The sequence below is a fragment of the Dermacentor silvarum genome, chromosome 11 (genome assembly GCF_013339745.2).
Source record: "Dermacentor silvarum isolate Dsil-2018 chromosome 11, BIME_Dsil_1.4, whole genome shotgun sequence".
Classification (NCBI taxonomy): domain Eukaryota; kingdom Metazoa; phylum Arthropoda; class Arachnida; order Ixodida; family Ixodidae; genus Dermacentor; species Dermacentor silvarum.
This window is the reverse complement of record NC_051164.1, coordinates 119317360-119334710: the sequence shown is the minus strand read 5'-3', so window position 1 is coordinate 119334710 and position 17351 is coordinate 119317360. Positions and strand designations below refer to the sequence as shown.

General features: G+C 47.2%; 1 protein-coding gene across 1 annotated transcript in view; it reads right to left on the bottom strand.

Moving 5' to 3' along the window:
* Window positions 1-17351, bottom strand: part of LOC119432861 (nuclear pore membrane glycoprotein 210-like) — a 238239-nt gene that overhangs the window by 103532 nt on the left and 117356 nt on the right. The window contains exon 11 of the mRNA XM_049658424.1: window positions 13398-13490. Within this exon, the coding sequence (XP_049514381.1) occupies window positions 13398-13490 (93 nt within the window). The remainder of the gene's footprint in view (window positions 1-13397; window positions 13491-17351) is intronic.

Here is a 17351-nt window from a genome sequence, read left to right as displayed (position 1 = left end):
CGTTGGTAGATCATTAATGTAAATTTTAAAAAGAAGCGGTCCTAAGACGGATCGCTCCAGGACGCCTGATGTTACGCGGAGTCTGCTAGAAGAATGGTTATTAATGAAAACAAACTGAGAGCGGTTAGTCAGGAATGAAAAAAAGAAAATTAAATTATGGGGTTCTACGTGCCATAACCAGTTCTGATTATGAGGCAGGTCGTAGTGGGGGACTCCGGAAATTTGGACCACCTGGGGTTCTTTAACGTGCACCTAAATCTTCAGTACACGGGTGTTTTCGCCATTTCGCCGGACTCTATCCACTTTAGTACGTCGGGGTATAAATTTAACTGAGACAATTTTAGCAGCAAACGTTGATGAGGAACTGTCAAATGCTTTTGCAAAATCCAGGAATATGGCATCAGTCTGAAGGTTACTGTCAAGGTTAACATGCAGGTCGTGAAGGAAAATTGCCAACTGCGTTTGGCAAGAATAGCCTTTTCGAAATCCGTGCTGACAAGGGTGGAAAAAACAGATTGAGTCTAAGAAGTTCATGATATGCGAGTATATGACGTGTTCCATGATTTTGCAGGGGACACTAGTTAATGATATAGGACGATAATTTAGTGGGGTGTCTCTGTTGCCCGATTTGTAGACTGGAACGACCTTGCCCACTTTCCAGTCGGATGGTAAGATGCCTGTAGAGAGTGACTGCAAAAACAACAGTTAGGTACGCAGCAGATACATGTTTAATATCTTTAAGAGTTTGGAATTAATATCATCTACACCTGCTGACGATGATAGTTTCATGTTAACAATGATCGAAGTGATTCCGTCTGCCGAGAATATAATTGGTGGCATATACGCAGTTATGTTAGTAGATGTGGGAAGATCTGGAGTTGAAGTCTCTTTAGTAAATACAGAAAAAAGGGCTGCGTTAAAAATGTCAGCACACTCACTGTCGTTGACCACTTCGCAATGTGCATTTAACACACAGATCATGCGCCTCCTGAGGGTTTATTATTATTGCGATAGCAATTATATGGACACTCAAAAGCAGATTTCTGCCGTCGGCGTCGGCGTCGCCGTGAGGTTCTGTATGACGTCAATAGAGATGAAATCGTCGCCGCGCGCCGAACGCTGTATGTGCGAGTGAAAGGGCGCGAGGGGCGCGCGCTTTCACGGGGAGTGAACGCACGGCGGAGAACAAACGCGCATTCTGCGCTGTGCTGCCTTAAGGGCTGCAGAAGTAGGCGTCTCTTTCCTCCTTTACAATCACCATATATGTAGCGCAAATGCGCCTTCTTCCGACGCGCGAGAGGCCGTGGGGGAGGGGGGGAGGGAAGGGAGGCGACGTTTAGCTGCGGCACCAAGTGCCTATTTATATCAGAGGTTCCGGCAACAGTCACCAACGCCGCACGCATTTTGAGCAAACGCGGGCAAATCGCCGACGGCGTCGACAACAGTTCTGCGTGTTGCCGGTGCTGCTGCATGTCCAAGTTTATACAGCTGATAAAGCTAATATCATTACTCTGTATAGCTCTCTACAAATTTGCTATCGCAATTGATGCCTCGCCTTTTAGGTGAAACTGCGACAACTTTTTGCCAAAATTGACGAGGGCTGTTCATAAGCATTTTAGGCAGTTCATCGTGGAAAAAGGAGAATTCAGCATTCCGTATAGCCCTCAGATAATCGTCTTCGGTCACAAAATATTTCCCCCCAAGCAGAGGGGTGTCCGTTTAGTTTGGCTGAGCGAAAGAGACGTTTCTTTTTGTTTTCAAGTCACTTAAGCATTTTAGTAAACCATGGCTTGTTGCGGTTTCCGTGGAACGTTATTCTCGGTATGAACTTGCCAACAAGATCACCTAGCTTGTTTTTAAGTATTAACCACTTTTCATTAGTAGAGTGCAGTAGAACATAACCTCACGAACATAGCAAGAAATGCACTCAGATCACTATTAATGGCATCATAATTACCTTTATAGTAAAGGCGGATTGTTTTGCTGAATAAATTGTGTCTTACGGGTTGAAAAGAAAATGTGCCGTGAATCACTTTGTGGTCGCTGACTTCAGGTAGATATGCTATTGATGATAAGCTTTCTGGATTGCTTGTTAGCATGAGATCTAAGATGCTACAAGTGCTCAGTGCAATGCGTGTAGGTTCTGATACAAGTTGAGTTAACTTGAAATTAAAGCAGAAATCCACAAAATCTCTAGCAGGCTCACTGCGTATAGTTATGGGGACGTCATTGCTCCAGTCTATTTGACGAAAATTAAAATCACCAAAAAAGGAGGACTTCTGCTTGTGGGTGTTGATTACTAAGGTCACTCAAACTGTTATTTGGTTAAATGTGAAATCTGGAATATTATTTGGAGGCCTGTAGCAAATACCTAGAATGATGGTATGGGGGGAAGCGTGAATAATTAGCCATAATACTTCAAGATCAGAAGTGATGTTTTTGGCTACAGAGCACGATAACTGCTGTGATAGCTGCTGGTGCACAGCAATCAGTACACCCCTCCGCATGCCTTTGCGATCCTTTCAATAGACATGAAATTCCGGTAGGTCGGCTAGTACTTCTGTATCTGTTATATCTTCTGTTAGCCACATAAAAAAAAAATTAAATTATGGGGTTTTACGTGCCAAAACCAGTTATGATTATGAGGCACGCCGTAGTGGGGGACTCCGGAAATTTCGACCACCTGGGGTTCTTTAACGTGCACCTAAATCTAAGTACACGGGTGTTTTCGCATTTCGCCCCCATCGAAATGGGGCCGCCGTGGCCGGGATCCGATCCCGCGACCTCGTGCTCAGCAGCCCAACACCATAGCCACTGAGCAACCACGGCGGGTTAGCCACATTTTCGTTATCACCATTATATTACTGTTGGGTGATAAAACAAGGTTGGAAAAAGCGTCACGTTTTGGAAGGAAACTGCGTGCGTTAGTAAAGATTACAGACAATGATATTGCCACCAGTAGTAGTGGGTACAGTGCTAAGAGGCAGGCACAGACAGGAAGAAAGAAGTGCACGTGCTTCTCCACCCGCTCAATAGCCAGCTCCCAGCGCCGTGCTTTTCAGGAGCCACTACCCTCAATAAACGTCACATCGCCCGTTCTCTCACAAGGCACGTGACAAAGTGGTGGAGGTGCTGGGTATTCATCACCCATGTCGCAGACCCCTTCTGGCAGTGGATTCACAACCCCAGTGCCAATCGTTACACCGGTCCACCGGGCCAGCCTCCTGAAGACCCCACAGTGGTTCAGACCATCTCAACCGGTATGGAAAGCGCCGCAATGACTATCCGGTACGCACTTCAGAATCCATGGGTTCCAAAGTTGTTCCATGGCAAGGTCTTCGAGGACGTCGAAGACTGGGAGCCGACTTCGAGCGCGTGGTTGAATACAACGAATGGGACGACGCAACTAAACTTCGAAGTGTCTACTTTTGCCTGGAAGACGGCGCACTCACATGGTTCCAAAACCGTGAGCAGCAACTGATGTCGTGGCGTGAGTTCCGCCGTCAGTTACTAGACACCTACGCCAGTGCTGATTGCCGCGAACGAGCCGAACGAGCAATCCAGGTCCGCGTTCAGCTTGCCAATGAAAGTGTTAGCACGTTCTTCGAAGATATGACGTGCCTCTTCAGACGAGCAGACTCGGGAATGACGGAGGACAAGAAGTTGCGTCACCTGATGCGAGGCGTGAAGGAGCAGCTCTTCGCTGCTTTTGTGCGGAGCCCTCCAAAGACTGTCGCCGAATTTTTATCTGAGGCTGTAAGTATGGAGAAGATGCTTCAGCAACGATCAAATTTGTACAAGCGGCAAGTGAACATGACATCCACCACCAATATTTTCACGGCCACCAGAAGCAACGATGACCACCTCCGCGAACTAATCCGCACTGTGGTGCGCGAAGAAATACAGAAAGCTTTCGGCACGTCACAAGCAGCGGTGAGCTCTATTGAGTGTGTCATAAAAGATGAAGTTCACCAAGCGCTCCGGTCCACCTGTCCTCTTGCTTACACCACGCCTGCACCCACTATACACCGCAGTGAGAGCTACGCGGAAGCCCCGAGACTCCTTGCACCACCCCTGTTGTTAGTTCACGTGGCTCATCCGGTTACACTTTCATCTACCCAACCGGTACAATACATCGCAGAATGACGCGCACCTGCAGCGTATCCCTCTGCCGCTCCTCCCGCTGTGTTTCCGCAGGAGCAACCGGTACATTACGCCGACGATCGACGCATGACGCGGTTAGCGCTTTAGTAAATACCGGTGCGGACTATTCTATCTTAAAAGGGAAGCTGGCAACGGTTCTGAAGAAAGTCCAATTACCCCTTGGCATGGCTCGCAGATTCGTACGGCTGGCAGTCACGTCGTTACTCCACTGGGAACCTGCCCGACAAGAGTTCGGATTCGAGGAACGACATTCGTGGCAAGCTGCCTTGTCCTACGCGCATGCTCCCGTGAAGTCATTCTCGGGGTTGATTTTCTGCAAGAATACGGCGCTGTTATTCACCTATGGGGAAGTGTAATCACCTTCTCAGCAGACCGAGCACTCGACGGGTACGACCACAAGCGTTGAGACTACGCCCTTTCAGGGCGTCGTGGTGTCTCCACCGAAAGTGTTACGCTTCCTCCGCGAACCAGTGTCCTAGTCGAAGTGATGTGCGGTGGAATGCACGAAGCCGAAGTGGTCGCTGAAAGTAACTTATTGCATCTACTGATGCAAGGTGTTTGTGCTGCTAGAAGTGTGCTACAGCTTAGTGATGGCCGTTCTCAGTTGCTTGTCACCAACTTCAGTAACGAGCATCGACACCTGTTCCGCGGTACTTCCATAGCGTTTGCCAAAGAAATACAACACGTATTTCTTTGGCAAACACTATGGTTTGGCAAAGCAAACGCTTTGGCAAACGCAAGGGTTCAGGGGTAAAGAAGGCCGTCCGATGCTTCCTGGGCTTGTGTGCATATTATATCACCGCTTCATCGACAACTTCTCGAAGATTACGGAACCCCTGACTCGCCTTACCAGGGATGACACGCCATTTGCCTGGACACATGAGCAACAGGCGGCCTTCGCTGAACTACGACAACGCATGCAGTCAGGACCCTTCCTTGCTCATTTTAACAAAGAGGCTGACACCGAGGTGCATACTGACGCCTGTAACATTGGCCTTGGCGCAGTACTCGTCCAACGTCAAGACGGCCTAGAAAGAGTAATAGCTTATGCTAGCAGCTCGCTGTCCCGCGCCGAGGCGAACTACTCTACTACAGAAAAAGAGTGTCTCGCGGTCATCCTGGGCGATCACGAAGTTTCGCCCTTATCTCTATGGCCGTCCCTTCAAAGTGGTGACAGACCACCATGCTCTATGTTGGTTGGCGAACATACGCGATCCTTCAGGCCGACTGGCACGGTGGAGCTTGCGGCTACAGGAATTTGACGTCACTATAGTTTATAAGTCTGGCCACAAGCACGAAGACGCCGACACGTCGCGTGCTCCCGCCGAATCTGTCAGTCGACAGTCAGAGGACGACGACGGCTTCCTGGGCGCCCTTACTACGCCGGACTTGGTCAAATGGCAGCGTGACGACGCTGAAATTCGACCTCTGATCGACCATTTCGAGGGCCGTCAAACATCCATACCACGCCATCAGTGGCGTAGCCAGAAATTTTGTTCGGGGGGGGCTCAGGTTGCAGCGCGGCCTCCTCCTTATAGAATTTGTCGAGGGATCAAATGCATGAATAATAACTGCATTGTCAATTCCGTTGTATATTAGATGCTGCAAACGAATTATTGAACGCTATGCACTGTCCGATTAAAATATGTATGTTGTCATAAAAGAATAAATTCATATGCCCCAAAAATTGTGGCAGAAATATCTGATATCAATGCTTCCGCGTTTTTTTTTTTGTCTAATTAATAAGTAAAGAAAACATCACATGAACTTTAGAATTATTGACCCTTTTCGGGGAGCAGTGTGTTTTAGAGAAACGAGATGGCGCTCACGGCGGCGCGCCATACCTCTCCTCAGCGACCGCGCACGAATACGAAACCATTACCGCTTCTACCTTGCTTCTATGCGATCAGCTGTCGAAAATGCAACTGAGTTTTCGCTAACACACTGTGCTCCAATCATGCTAGATTGAATAATGTGGATTGAAGACGTGTGCAGTAGTTGGCTGCAAAAATAGTGACTGGCATGTTAAGGAATAGAATGAATCTGTGTGGCGAAGTTCGCGGACCGCTGCTGCAACTGTCCGAACGTGTTACCGGCACTTCGTGATGTACGGCTTTCCTCGAGGATACAGAAATTTGCTCATCCGCCAGCCTTGTATCGCTAACCTTCAAAGAAAGGGCTTCATCCCCATAACGTCGGCAAGAATGAGTACCACTCGTTAAACAATGACAAAGGGAGTAGCACCGCTTCCTGTCATATTAAGTTTCGTGCACGTTATCTATACACATCTGTCCAAATGGCAGGAAAACTTACGCCCACTTTATCGCCGACGTATCAAGAATAAGTGAATACTCACACTTGAATATATGTGCACTGTATACACGCAATAAATGACGGACTACACCTATAGCGCACTAATGGTCGAAGGTGAATGTTTCGTGGTGGTCCACAAGAGTAAACAAGTTACTAGCTGTAATATATATTTGCTACAAGGTATTACAATGTACAAAACCGCTACGTTTGAAGCCTTGTGCGCAGAAAGAACAAATCTATCGGATCCGGAACTGAGCACACCCGCGAGTGATTAGGCAGAAAATAATCAGATAGGAACTTCACTGAGTCAGAAACTGACAAGCCACTGCTTCAAAATATTTGCCTAATAAAGAACAAAGAGCAAAACACACTAATCCTGACTGAATATATCATCGGACAGCTTGGAATTCATATTTAGCCCCGCTTTTAGAACAAGCACCATATACGCTGATTATGCCATTATGTTGTCATATAAGCATTATGTTGCCTAACCTAATCAGCTCCGAAAGCGCTCTTGCATGTTCTCTGAAGCTGTGATCAAAGCTTCGTGTCATCCATCTAGTCTCCGTCCATGATATCTCCGAAAACAGATGTTTTCTAAGCCGCGCCGGCGTCATACACTTCCATTGTAAACAAGGAGGCAATGGAGGCAGTTGAGGCAAGCAATGGACGCGTCACCACGTGATCAAATATGGCAGCACCCACGGGATTGCCGCGAAAAGGGTCAATATCAGTTCGAAACCAGGAAAGCAGTGCATGCAGCTTATATGAAAAACGTAAAGGCCATGAAATGAATAAGTTGAGGACAAACATTTTGATGAATCTTTGTCATTCAATAACCTTGTTTACATTTTTCTACATATGCAACGGCCAGGAAGAAACCTCAATGACGCTATCCCTCGTTGCAATCGATAGCGCACTAGCAGCTGTAATTCGTCGTGTATTGTAATTACACCGAGATAATACTCGCAGCAGTGAGTACAAATAAGAAGTGGGAGTTCTGCAAAATATATATTAGAAATTGCGAAGAAAGAATGAAATATTCAAATGCGAAGATACAACTCGCTAAAGGGCAAAAAAGAGTCGCTGGAAACAAAGTTCACTGCTTGTATACACAAAACCAATAAGATATTTAAAAATACGTAAGAGTCTCCAATAAATCTACGTATTTAAGCAAACGTTAGTGTATATAATTCGTCAAATAAGACAAATAAATATGTTGCGCAGTCACAGATAGTAAACTTTGCGCACAGAAAGACAGATGATTTAGGCAAGAACATAACTATGATCGCAGAAATCGTGATATGTACTTGGGCCATGCAGCGGTCGCGACAGCGCCATGTGGGTAGAATAATAGAGGAATAATGCATAAATCAGTACGAAAATGTTTAATTTAACTGTCTGCACAACGCCAACAATTATTCTGCACCCAAAATTAAAGGAGGGTATTCCTTCGTTTCAAAAAAGAAATAAAAGCAGGTAGCTGAAAATGAAAGAAAAGGACAAGCGAAGGCCACAGATGATGCGGCAAGTTGAACTACCCAATATCCGAGTGTGTTTTTGGCGAACGCCGCGTGGGCCGGGCTTTCAATGAGCAAGGTCGGTCATAATTGGTTATTGGTATTCTCGTAATTTTTGTATTCGCGTGATAATTGTGATCATGATGCTAACTGCTAGAATAAACGGCGAAAATTTCTACGGTTTTAAAAGCTAATGAACGGTCACACGTTTACATAATTAAGAACTTATGGACCTGAAGGAACAGTGCTTTTTACTTGCATTGATTTTTGCTGCTTCGCTATCTAAAGGACGAACTTCTCTCGGCGGGAAAGTTGAGCGAAGCGGTCAATGACTTCAGACACGTTGATGCCGACGTCTCTGTGGCTGTATAGAAGCGCCAGCCTAACCATGCGTTCCACAGACATTGTAGAGCGCAAGTAGTTTTTTAGTAAACTCTTGTTAAAAAAATATTCTCTCTGCGCTGGCAGTGGTCACTGGAAGGGTGACTAGAAGCTGCAGCAGTATTCACACATTTACGTAGAACCTGCTGTCGCAATGAGAGATGGGCATCTATTCCGGTGCTAAAACCTAAAACAATCCCTTGATGTCGTTGGCATACTTGTTTAGGTACCTTGCAGAAACAGTAGGCTGTTCGATTCCAGCGATGTCCGTCGTTTCGTCAGGAAGTATGGAGAAGCAGCCTGCTTTTGAATCTAGGCTTTCTTTGATAATGTCACCATAAATTTCTATAACTTGGTTTTGTGCGTCCGGGCTTAAATACGAGGCATTACTGGCGCAACTTTCCAAATGGTTCTTCAGATATGTATCTCCACAATCAGCTCGCATGCGAAGAAGCACTCTGAAAATGCCTGTATTTTCAGCAGGGGCATTGCTTATATCCATAGGGCCCCTGTCCCTGTGGCCACGGAGAGCCAGACCTTGTCGCCCGGAAAAAAAAAAAAAAAAAATCGTAATAGTAGGCCATTTACTTTCTTCTGTTTTCTCATAATTTACTTTGCCTACCCTGGTCCAGCTGATCAATCACATTGGGCACGCTTCCTGAAAATGTTTGGAGAAAATTATCAGCTGCTAGCTGACGGTCACGGGGATATTTAGTATTTTCGTGTGTGTGGGAGATCGCAAGCGCGCGCTTCCATTTATGGAACGGCTTGGACACGAGCGTTTTGGTGCGCACATGTTGGCCCAAGTTTATAAGAACATTAACCCCATAAAGTTCTAGAATTGAAAATCTTTTAAAGCATGCCTTTGGAAATGTCAGCGCATCTTTCGCGTCAAAAGTTTATGAGAACTTTATACCCATAAAGTTCCGTAATTGAAATCCATGCGCTCCGTATATTCCGCGGCCGCTGCGAGGTGCCGCAACGCGCCCGCTCGCTATCGAAAAGCCGATGAAAGCTTGTGCTCGGATGGGGCTCCTTGCGTTACGTGACTCCAGGTGCAAGGACGTTGTCACGAAATCCAGCTCGAGTTCGCAATGTTCGTGCCGAAATGTCTTTTCGAGCCTGAAAAAGACATTGTAGACAAAATCCAGAATGATTGCAGGCGTCGGTGGTAGTTTTGGTTGGTGGTGCATGCCCGCACGAAAAAATTTCGGGGGGGGGCTGAAGCCCCATCAGCCCCCCCCCTGGCTACGCGCCTGCACGCCATCTACATCGTGTCTTGACGTCCTTCTGTTTACGAGACAATGTGCTCTACAAGAAGAACGTCCGCCCGAATGACCGAGCCTTCCTTCTAGTAGTTCACAAAGACTTGCGGGACGATATTCTTTTCGCTTGCCACGACGAGCCTACATCTGGCCACATCGGCTACTCAGGAACGCTTGCTAGGGCGCCGAGATGTATTACTGGCCCGGGCTTGCGGCAAGCGTCAAACAGTATGTTAAAGGCTGCCGTGAATGTCGGCGACGAAAGTCACTACCCCTGAAATCTGCCGGGTTATTGCAACCCATCGAACAACCTCATAAGCCATTCGACCAAGTCGGCTTGGACATCCTTGGGCCTTTTCCTCTGCCAATCAACGGCAACAAGTGGATGATCGTCACCACTATTTAACCCGCTATGCCAAGCAGAGGCGCTCCCATGAGCCACGGCTTCTGAGGTAGCGCAGTTCTTCTTGTGTCACATTGTATTGCGTCATGGTGCCCCATCCACTGTTATCACAGACAGAGGAACGGCGTTCACGGCACAGCTCATGAACGAAATTTTTCAATTGAGCAACACCAGCCATCGAAAGACGACTGCTTACCATCTGCAGTCCAATGAACTTACGGAGCGATTAAACAAGACCATCAAAGACATGATCTCTATGTACATGGACGTCCAGCACAAAACATGGGATCGCATCTTGCCTTACGTGACCTTCGCGTATAATACCGAAGGTCACGTATAATAAGTGCGCGTGCTCCTCCGCCCGCTCAGTAGCCAGCTCCCAGTGCCATGCTTTTCAGGAGCCGCTACCCTCAATAAACGTCGCGTCGCCCATTCTCTCACAAGGCATGTGACAATTTGTTAGATATATGCACACACGGTTGATTACCTCTAAAGCAGGGCACGCAGGCTGCATATGCGCTCCGCCGTGCAAAGCCATGGCCGCACTAAAAAAAAGGTGTGCGGCAACCTGCCCCAACATCCCCCCCTGCTTGAGTGGGAAGACAGCGCTCATCAAGCCACCATACTTCTTGGCTCACTCGCACCCAAAGCATACAGCACGTGGGGCACAATAGGATCTCATTGCACTTGGACTTTATATGGGACATGACACTGCTTCGCTTCGATGATCACGCGGCACACAATTCGAGAGCTGTGTTCGCAAGCAGCTGCTTGTAATTTGACAATTTGACAATCTGCGTTCGTGGAAGTCTCTGTTTGGTGTCTCGGTATTACTTCGGCAGCGGCAGTGAAATTTTGTTACATGAAAATTCAGTATAAATGCACTTCGTTATATTGAGGTTTTAAATACATGGTGCTCTAAAGGCAAGAAGTTATAAAAAGTTAAATACTTTGTTATATAGAGAATTTCATTATATTGAAGTTCGTTATATCGAGGTTTAACTGTATAACACTCCGAGTGTGTATAGATAGCAGTGTGCTGAAAACAAGCCACAGAATAAAACGGACCAGGACATGAACTGTGCTTTACACAAAGGCATCATGATAAACCAGTTCCATCGAATGGGTGTGGTTCCTTGACTGTCAACAGGTGCTTGTACAGCAAAGGAAGAACTGGAACATCAACACGAAATTGAAGGCTTTTGTTTTGGCTAGGTTGGATAAACACAACAGTCAGAGCTGGCACACTGTGAGATCACTGGTACAGAGCTCAGTTACACTTGTGGTCTCACTCTCCAGCTTTGCTTCTTCTCTTCTCACTGCTTACACAGCACACGCACTTGAGATGCTCACAAGCTAGATGACCACCACAGGTTTGAGCACACCGAGCCCCCATAGAGTGCTGCGTCTGCGCCTGCTCCGCTCCATGTACCAACATACCGCTGTGCGCACATGTGCTCAGCAACTCAAAGCCAGAGGAAAGCGAGCCTGACCCTGAAATAAGGGAAACCCTAGGCGACGCTCTCAAATATGACATTTGGTAATTGGGGTTTGAAATACAATTATTTAACATACAACGAAATCAGAACCTAATTACAGAATTACAGAAAGTGTCTGTCTACGCCTCGAAATTAAATTGAAATACGCTAGTGTCACTGTAAGTAATGACTTTTGCGATGACATGCAAATTTCACGAAAAAAAAGGAATGTAAAAAGAACAGTGGTCAACAGTTCTCGTTCCTATAACTGAACTGTCAATGTCACATGTTCGTTGCATCATTTGACAGTGTACGTGAAACTGACGTGCACCGCAATACGCTTGTGGTCGTCAGTGACCGCAAACAGTGCACTACGAAAAAGAAAAATACAAGGACCCCTATCCTTCGGCCAACATTCCTGTGATCATGCATCTTAGAGCAGAGGAAATGGAGAAAGTGTAAAGCAGTGTTGCCAACTAGAAAAAAAAAAAAAAAGCTTGCTAGTCAAGATCCCACAAAGCTCGAAACCCACAATACGAAGAGCAAAAATCCACTAAAAACCCAGTACGTGCAGGCAACAATCATAATCACACTGAAACTAAGTTTTATTGCGCCTAAGTAAAGCATATTTTACAAAATATAGGCACTAGACTGGAAAGTTTGTTTCATTTCATCAATAATGGAATATATACATTATGAATATTAATAAGCACTTTTTTTGTGTGACCATGACAGGCGAAAACGTATAGCGAAACGAAACTAACAAAAAAATGTCACAGTTTCACCCTAAGAGACACACCTGTAGCGCTGCACTGCCGATCCGGGCAGCATTGCATGTGTAGCGTGCATTGGAAAATGTGGCCTGACTATTACTAACTGAATGAACAAGCGTGGTGTGAGCGCGCACAAGCAAACACGAATAGATCACACTGATTGACTGCAGACAACGACTGTCAATACTCTGGCAGCAAGCGCATACGCTGCAGCGGCGAAGGTACGTGCGGTCCGTCGCTTCAACGGAAACTGAGCGGCGAATGCACGGCGCATAAAGGTCAGAGCAGTGTGGAGATAAGAGACGGTGCGGGCGAGCGACGAGCGCGGTTGTTGGCAGAGTAGAAGTGCGCCCCCCCCCCCCCCCCCGCTCCCTCCGATGCTGCCTTCCCGCTTCCTTGCTTGCGTGTGGGAGATTGAATGCGTTCGCTCTCCGTGATAGCGCGCATCCCCGCACGCTTCCGCTCGGGCATACGGCGACGCTGACGGGATAAATCCGGTTGAAGTGTCCATATAATTGCTATCGCAATAAAAGAAGGAAGAAAATGGAGAAAAAATGAAAAAGAAAGTGCCTCCGTGAACTACAACAACAGGCCAGAAAACCCACAGGCCTCGATCACGCTGATCTTGCGAACGAGCTCGGGCAGCATGTGAAGCAGCATTTATCGTTTTGTTTGGAGACCAGCACACAGAGTAAAGAATGCATTTGTTATTTCAGTGGACATTCTGTTTCTTAAATAAGATTTATTCACATTCAGCTAGCTAAATGCATGTTCCCTCTTATTTCCAAAGGGCCATGGATAAGCTACTTGTTTGCGACACTCGAAGCACGCATTTATGGTAGAAAAAATAAAAGTGAAGTTTTTGTACCGACAAAAAAGAAGCCAACTTTACATGAATACTGCCAAAAAGCGGGGTGACAACCGAGGGACAGTGTTTTAAGATGCGCTGGACATCCCGGGATGTCCAGGTTGGAGGCAAAGGACATGGAGGCCCTCGGAAGCACAAAGGCGTCGCACAACTGTATTGCGAGCACTCCAACTCTGACAAGCTGTGCCATAGTGGATGCAGCTAGATGTCACCAGATTGAGGGAGAGTTTACCTGGAAGGTGCTTGATGATGCTTTTGTCCACGAGTTCCACATCAAGCAACACCTGGCTGCAGTCATCAAATGGCCTCAGCTGCTGGTCCTTGGCTGAAGAGGTCACACACACACACACAGTGTCACAGGGCTTGGCTTCGACATGACAACAGCAAAAGACACATTCTTGGTCACTCACTTTCAGTGCACACCGACTGCCTAAAGTCAATAGGTGTATGAACCTAAAGGCACAGTTTCCATAAGCATTACATTAATGTCGCATTACATTAATGTCGCATCATTCTCTCAAGTGCCCATCACTCGAGTGAGGCCGCATGTTGGAAATTATGGCATGCAAAGTGAGTGACTGATGCGAGAACATGCGTCCAGGCTTTTATGCCAAGTAGTCTGGGTTGTGACCAGAAAGCCAGGGAGCATGTGAAATACCCTACACACTCAGGAGTTGAAAACAAATAGCTATAAATATCACAACTATACAGTACGTGCACATTTCACATAGCAGTAATGGGCCCTGTGCTATGAATGCACCTGAATGACTTGGTAGTTAGCTTTATGCTGTTACCACATAGTGTGGAAAATCATGTTTCCATACCTACCAACCTATGAACGTTAAAATTTGTGATAACATGCAGACCCAGCACAGTGTTAGAATCTAAATGATGCGAACCTTGTTTGAGTCAGCGAGGTAGCAACAGTAGCGGATGATATGAGCACAGTTTTGTCGCCTGACGCTGTCAGCCGTTTGCGTCACAAGGACAAAGGCAGTGTACAATTCTTATTGAGGCAAGAGAGAGAGAAGAGAAAGAGGACCCAAACCCGCATCTCATTTGCTGCTCTACACAGGCAGAAAGGGCTTAAAGGGACACTAAAGGCAAATATGAAGTCAAGGTAAAGTTATAGGTTAGTAGTGCTCGAGATTGTCTAAGGTATCAATATTAAAGTGAACAGAGCTACAGTAATCGAGAAATTGAGGTAAATGCAGGACACAATTAGACACTCCCCTAGGACATTCAAATACCAACACCTGTAACTAGTCCTCAACCACTCATCATAAAAAAATAATTGTATTGCATTATTCGACGAAAGAAAATGCTACTTGTCCAGTTCTATTAGATTGTTAGAAAAAAGAACTCATTCACGTTACACTTAACACGACACAGCAGTCGAAAGGTTTAGTTTTCTCAACTCTGCACCACATGTGCTTTTGCATTTCAGAAGTTTCAGTATTGCATAATGCTGCACTGGTTTTGCTGGCTCGCGAAACTCACATAGACTGCGAGTGCCAGAGAATGCCACGTCCATGTGATGTCGCGGGACTCCCAAACGGTCAACGCCACTTGACCAAGAGCAGCTGCAGCGGCGCAGTATCTCCCTTAGCGCAGTATCTCCATGGCCGTGCATTTGCGTTTTGTGCAGAAAACCACAGCGCCGTCCCTCGACGACATTAAAGGGCAATGATGGCGTATGCAACGCCACCACTAGCTCGCTTGGGGTGCGCAAATTGCACTAAAAGCACGCGGGCCCTTCAGATGCCATTTTCTCGTAAACAAATTTTTTTCTTGGCACAAAACAAGCAGTGCCAAGTTTCTAGAGTGGCATTTTAGCAGGCCACTTCAACGTAGTATTTACTTGTAGTGTCCCTTTAAGGAAACAAAAGAGGGAAAGGAAGGACAGCCCCACCCTGAATGTCAAGGGAAGATGTTTGCTGCTGCAGGAAGCACAAAGTGAGCATTATGTTTTGCTCTGGCGGCATCGGCATATCATGCTGCAACGATTCTCGCCAAGTGGGCACGTCAAAACTTCCCACCAAAATGCACTGCCCGAAGAAGCTGCTGACCCAGCCCCAATTAAACAAGCGCAAACGTAAGCTTGCCGAAGCTGCAAAAACGGCAATGCACATCTCAGGCTGCTCAAGGCCCCATCTGCACAGTGCGTGTTGGCTTTTCACGCAGCAATGATTCATGCAAGCCTTTGTACAGTAGAACCTTGTCGATACAATTTTGTTTCATACAATTTCCTGGCACCAACATTCGCAATTGAGAACAAAAAAGAATTGCCCATAATAGTTATGCCTTTTTTTTTTTTTGCAGGTTGATACTGACATGTGTAATGTCAGTATCAACCTGTTCCAGGGACTGCATTTTTTCCAGGGACTGCATTTCAGCCGCTAGCAACTTAGTGTTATCCCTCAGAGCAAGATGTGCCGCCATTATTTGGAACATACTCGAATGTTATTGGTGATTCTATCTGTTGTGTATGTTCTCGCCGCACCTTGTTTAATCAGATTGTATGCACAACACGAATTGCGTAGTACTTTCTGCAAGGCACACAGGCACTATCGATTACCCTGGAACCTTCGACGACTCATGTATAGAAGCTGACGTGCTTGACCTGCATTTCAGATTTTCGACGATCGCAAACTTTTTTTGCCGTAATCGCTGTGCTTGAGTGTTACTTACTTTGCTGGGCACAAGTTCACACAATAAAAGTTAAATTTGTAACTCACAGTTCTGACACTGCATCGTTCTTCACAGTCACTACAATGTGACATCTGGTGAAGGTCGTCTGAATTCATGTAACAGACGCCCCCACAGTGCCGTGATCTAAGCTTGAACCCCGAAGATAGCACCAATGTCGCCCAGTACCATTAATCCAAGGGCAGGCTACAAAGCCTGCCGCCGGATTTCGAACATTTACCTGTGACGACCAGAAGACCAAGACCAAGTAGGAAGCCCCGATGACGAAGCCAACATCGTCAGCAGCCATCGTACCTCGCCGCCACTCAGTGGAGCCCTCGACGACCGTCCCATTAACCGTCACCAGGCCGCTACGTGTTGCCACAGCGCCGACTGTATACTAGACCATCCTGCGGCCAGTCCCTTAGCTCTAACCCAGAAAACTAAAAGCAGCAACCCATGGAGGTTCGGTTGCTCTATGTCGAAATGCCGAAGATCCTCCGCTGCTACCAACAATGCTTCACATTCTATCATGACGATGTAGCAACGACACGCCGCCATCCCGATAAAGCCTCAAAGCAAAGCCAAAAATACGCTGACAAAAGAAGACCTGACGACGTGGCGTAGCAGCCATAGATGAACGTGACACAGCTGTAATCTGACTCTGTCATGAGTAAAGGGACAACACGTGGAAGAACGACGACGATGAAGAGCATGCGGTGTTCCAAACAGCATGAGCGCTCGAGGCGCGTGACCCAAGCCGTGATCGATGGAAGAGGGAGCGCAGGCTGTCATCATCGGCGTGGCTTTGAACCAAGAAGGTTGTGGTGTCAGCATCACACTGGCGACGGAAGCCTGGGAGGTTCGATCCAAGAAGTCCGTGACGCTGGCAGTCCAGGGTGTGGCCGTCGACCTCGGCGACGTTCAAGTGAGGCTCTTTGAACCTGCTCCAGCCTCTCACGGAAGTTTCGGGCACTCCAGCAAAGATCCCCCTTCTGAGGCAGACCAGCACGCAAGATAGTCCCCGGGGCGCCTTGTTAGCACTTGAGCAAGGCGCCGGACGGAAGCAGCGGCCGAACCCATAGATAGGCCTAACCCGCAAGGCCCCTCTCGCACGTCATTGATGGCGACCGGGACACAGGCGACATCTCCAGGAGCGTGGGAGTAGCGACACCGGAAGAGACGTGATGCGACTTGGATGAGGATCCACGCGAGTCGGCGTCAAAAATGTGAGAACATTCCACTCAAGCAGCGACGCAGCCAGAGAGGCTAGAGTTGACCCCCCCTCGCGAAAATGAAAGCTTTCCACCTATGACAAAGGGCATGAAGCCTGTGAGCACTGCACAATTTCGCAGGCCACACCAGCAGGGCCCAGCCCAGGCAAGCCACAACCCAAGAGCGCCCAGCCGCGGCTCAGACTACCATTCGTGCCACTGCTCGCGCATTTGTCATTGTCTTCTTCCACTGCTGGCTCCGATTGGCATTCATCATGCCGGCG